Source organism: Fonticula alba, assembly GCF_000388065.1.
Source record: "Fonticula alba strain ATCC 38817 unplaced genomic scaffold supercont2.13, whole genome shotgun sequence".
Lineage (NCBI taxonomy): Eukaryota > Rotosphaerida > Fonticulaceae > Fonticula > Fonticula alba.
In genome coordinates, this window is record NW_009242983.1 from 16,041 (window position 1) to 19,830 (window position 3,790).

The 3,790-nt window shown below is 73.6% G+C and overlaps 1 protein-coding gene across 1 annotated transcript; it reads left to right on the forward strand.

The window, feature by feature from the left end:
* Positions 1 to 443: 443 nt before the first annotated feature.
* Positions 444 to 1,241, forward strand: H696_05689 (hypothetical protein; the record flags this gene model as incomplete). Its single annotated transcript, XM_009499507.1, has 1 exon — positions 444 to 1,241. One exon carries the CDS (start codon positions 444 to 446, stop codon positions 1,239 to 1,241), a length of 798 nt encoding a protein of 265 aa, XP_009497782.1.
* Positions 1,242 to 3,790: the final 2,549 nt, after the last annotated feature.

Genomic DNA, 3,790 nt, shown 5'->3' on the forward strand with positions numbered 1-3,790 from the left:
CGAGCCCCGCCCCCGGGCATCAACTGGCGGGCGCCGGAGCTCCTTGTTCTCGCGCCTGGCCTCGCTCTCCCCCCCCCCTCTCTCTCTCTCTCTCTCTCGCTCTGCCCATGGGCCCCGCACGGTCTCTTTCCGGCGGAGCACAACCCGGCTGCCCACCCCTCCCCGGGTCCTGAGTACCGGTGTGGGGCCGCGATGTTCCGTCGCCCGAGGTGCCACGCCCGCCCGCCCCCACTTCCGGGGAACACCATCCCACCTCGAGGCGACGACGCCGCCCCCGCCCCCGCCCCCCCCCCCGGCCCTATAAAAGCCACCCCTGCCCAGCACCATGGGCAGGCCCAGTCCCCTCCAACACACCCCCCGCCCGTTCGCGCCTTCGTCTCCTCCCCGCTCCCTCCCCGCCAGCGCAACATCCCCCCCCCTCCTTCCCAACAGCGCCAGTCACCATGATCAAGGCCACCTTCGTCCTCGCTTTCTTCGCCATCATCGCCGTGGCCTCGGCCGCGCCGGTGGCCGACATCGCCCTCGACACCGATGAGGCCGGCGTCATGGTCAACTCCGCCACCAACCCCTGCGAGCGGGACCTCAAGGAGTTCGCTCGCCTCATCAGCGACGAGAACACCCGTTGCACGCACTCGGCCCTCGATGCCGCGGCCTACGTCGGCATGTGCACCGTGGCCGCCGTCAACAAGTTCGACGGGAAGACCGTCAACACCGCCACTGCCTTCGAGGACTGCTCCCATGTCCTGGTCAACCACCAGGCCTGGTGCGCCAGGCACGAGCCGGACTCCAACGCCGCCAAGGCCGACCTCTCCAACTACAGCTGCCCCACGCGCTACCAGACCACCTCCGGCAACACCAAGTTCCCGAAGAAGGGCTGCGACAACATCGCCCTCGACAAGCTCCGCGCCCGCTTCACCAAGTCCTGCGGCAGCGGCAGCTTCGCCGGCGCCACCCTGGACGCCCTGTGCAACAACAAGAAGTGCATTTCCGCCATCGAGAGCCTCCACGAGTGCAGCATGGACCGCTTCGCCTCGGCCCACAGCGTGTGCGCCCTCCTGGAGAACACCTACTCCTTCAGTGTCTTCTGCCCGGAGGACACCCGCGGCTACAAGGCCTTCGCCGAGCTCGACTGCGAGGTCAAGAACGCCTGGGAGAGCGACAAGGACTTCAAGCGCGTCCGCGAGCCCCCCGCCGCATCCGGCTCCGCCTCCTCCGGCTCCGCCTCCTCCGGCTCCGCCTAAGTGTGAGCGCCCGCGCGTGTCCTTCTCGCGCGTGCTTCGCTCCCCCCTCCCCCCCCCCCCCGCGCGCCGCCCTGTGGCCCTACGCAATCCCTTTTCAGCCGCGGACGAAGGGGGGGGGGGGGGGCCGCGAGAGCCGGCATGTGCACACGCCTCGCTTCCCCCCACCCCCCACTCCCCGTGTGCTGCCTGTTGTGCGCACGCATATCCCGCTCGCTGCTCCCCCCCCGCCCCCCTGCTGTTGTCCCCTCGCCTCCTCTCTCCGGTGTCTGGCCGAGGGGGAGGAATAGCGGGGCGGGGCCACAGAGGAGCGGGCAGGGCCACTGCCGGAGGGCGGCAGTTCCTCGCCCCACCTGCAAGTGATGTGCCTGCCAATAATGTACTTCCACATCCTTTTCTCCGCTTTCCTCCTCCCTTGTGTGCGGGGGGCCAGAGCACCAGACGCGCGGGGAGACACGTGCGTGCATGTGTCTGTGCGTGGCTCTGCGTCTTTTTCTTGGCGGCCAGGATCGTGTCCGGGGCCGGCGGGCGGGCGGGCGGGCGGGCGCCAGGAGGCCTGCCTCATCAGGCGGCGCGGGGAGGGGGCGGGGGGATGGTCTTGCCCCCGTGTGCCGGGGAGTCCTGCAGCCCGGCAAGCACCAGAGGGGCCCCCGGGATGCCGCATGCCGCCCGTGTGCGCCTCGCGTTGGGCTTCCGCTCGGAAAAGGGCCAGGGCCGACGAGCGCACACGAAGCGGAGGGCGCCGCGCGCGCGCCCCACACGGCCCGGGCCAGTGGTGGATCCCCCTGTTTCGCGGGAATGCACCGCCGAGGCGGCCCCTCCCCCCCCGCGCCCCGTTCCCCGGGCCCGGGGGGGGGGGGGGGGGACATTCCTTCGGACCTGGAAATGGCGCACCCATAACTGGGCTTATAACTTGGCCGCGCCTCCCGGGGGGCTCCCTGGCGGCATCACAGCGCTCTCGATCACCGGGCCCCGGCGACGCGCGCCGGACGGCTCTTGCCCCTTTCGATGGGGCGGAGGCTCCCGCGAAAGCGTGCCCGACCTGCCTGCGTTACGGGAAAAAAATAACGCCCCGCCCCTGCCGCCGGCCTGGTCTTCTCTGCCACTCCCCACGGCGGCGCCGGGCTGCCTGACTAAACCCCGCCACCACCCTCCCTCGGCCAGACATCGGCTCGCGAGCGTGGCGACCCCCGTCGGGACGAGGGGAGAAATCCCTCCGCAGCTCGCCCGCCGAAGGACGGCCCTCCCAGCGGGGGGAAAAGCGCCGGCGACCTCCCTGCGCGGCTCCCCGGGCGCCCGGAGGCGGTGCCGCCCGCCGCCCAGCGATGGCCGCCTCGTCCCGGGGCCCGCGCGCGGCCGAAGGGGGGCACGCGTATGCGTCGGCACTCGAGCCCCGGCAAAAGGTCACGCGGCCTTCCCCGATCACGCAGGCGCCCCGTGCCACACATCGCCGGGGGCGCCGCTCGCCGCCGGCTCCGCCCCCGCCAGGAGGCCGCATCAGGTCCGGATTTGCCGTGCACGCGCGTGTGCGCGGCCGGGAGGGGAGGGAGGGCGCTGCCCTGCCGGGACCCTGGCGGGGGATGGTGCGCCCCGCCAGCCGGGCCGGCTGGCGCACAGGCCGACGGCGCCGGGCGGCAGATCGCCCCGCGGCCAGCGGCGCCCGGGTCTCGCGGGAAAGCCGCCCCGCCAGCGCGTCCCACCCCCGCCGCCGGTCCGGGCCGCCCTCCATGGATGGCCGCCTAGACGATGGCCTGCCCCGGGAAACGGCCGGGCGCCGCCCACCGGGGCCGGCGTCGAGGCGCACTTGCCGGCCTGCGCACCCTCAAGTGCGCGGACGCGGGCCGGCCGCCCACACGGCGGACAGGGTATGGTGGCAAAGGTCCGGGACCGCTGTCCCAGCATCAAGGGGCGCCCGCGTCCTCCGGCTCGCCCCCCCGCCCTGGCTCGGCCCCGGCACCGGGGCCCCTCAAGCGAGAGATCCAGTCGCGCCCCGGTGCTCACTGGCCCCCACCGGCCCCCCCCCCCCCCCGCTCGTCACGGCCCTGCCGCAGCGTTTTTTTTTTTCGACGCTCGCGTGCGGCGTGCGCCTCCCCCGCACCCGCGTCCCTGTGCTGCGTCCGGGCCTCCGGAGCTGTCGCCTCCCCGGCCCCGGCGAGTGTGCTCGGCGTGCCGGCGCCCCGGGCACACATGTTTGCCCGACCCGCACCTCGCCCGACAAGGAGGCGCCTGCGGCGTGCGTCGCGGTCGGCGTCCGCCGCGCACTGGCCCGAGGCACCGCGCCCCGGTCTTCACCCCCCTCCCGTCCGCTCGGGGGAGGGGGGCGGTCTGTCTGCGATTCCTCTGGCCCCGCTCGGCTCGTGGCTCGGGGTCTCCTTCGTGTGTGTGTGTGTGTGTGTGTGTGTGTGTGTGTGTGTGTGCCCCGCCACCGGAGTAGGCCCCCGCCCCCCCCCGCCCCCCCGGTTCGTCGGCCGGATGGGTCCCGGCCCGGCGGCGGCATACGCCCCCATCCCGGCCCGGGCACCCGCGGCCCCTTGGCGCCTCATCTGTGGCTC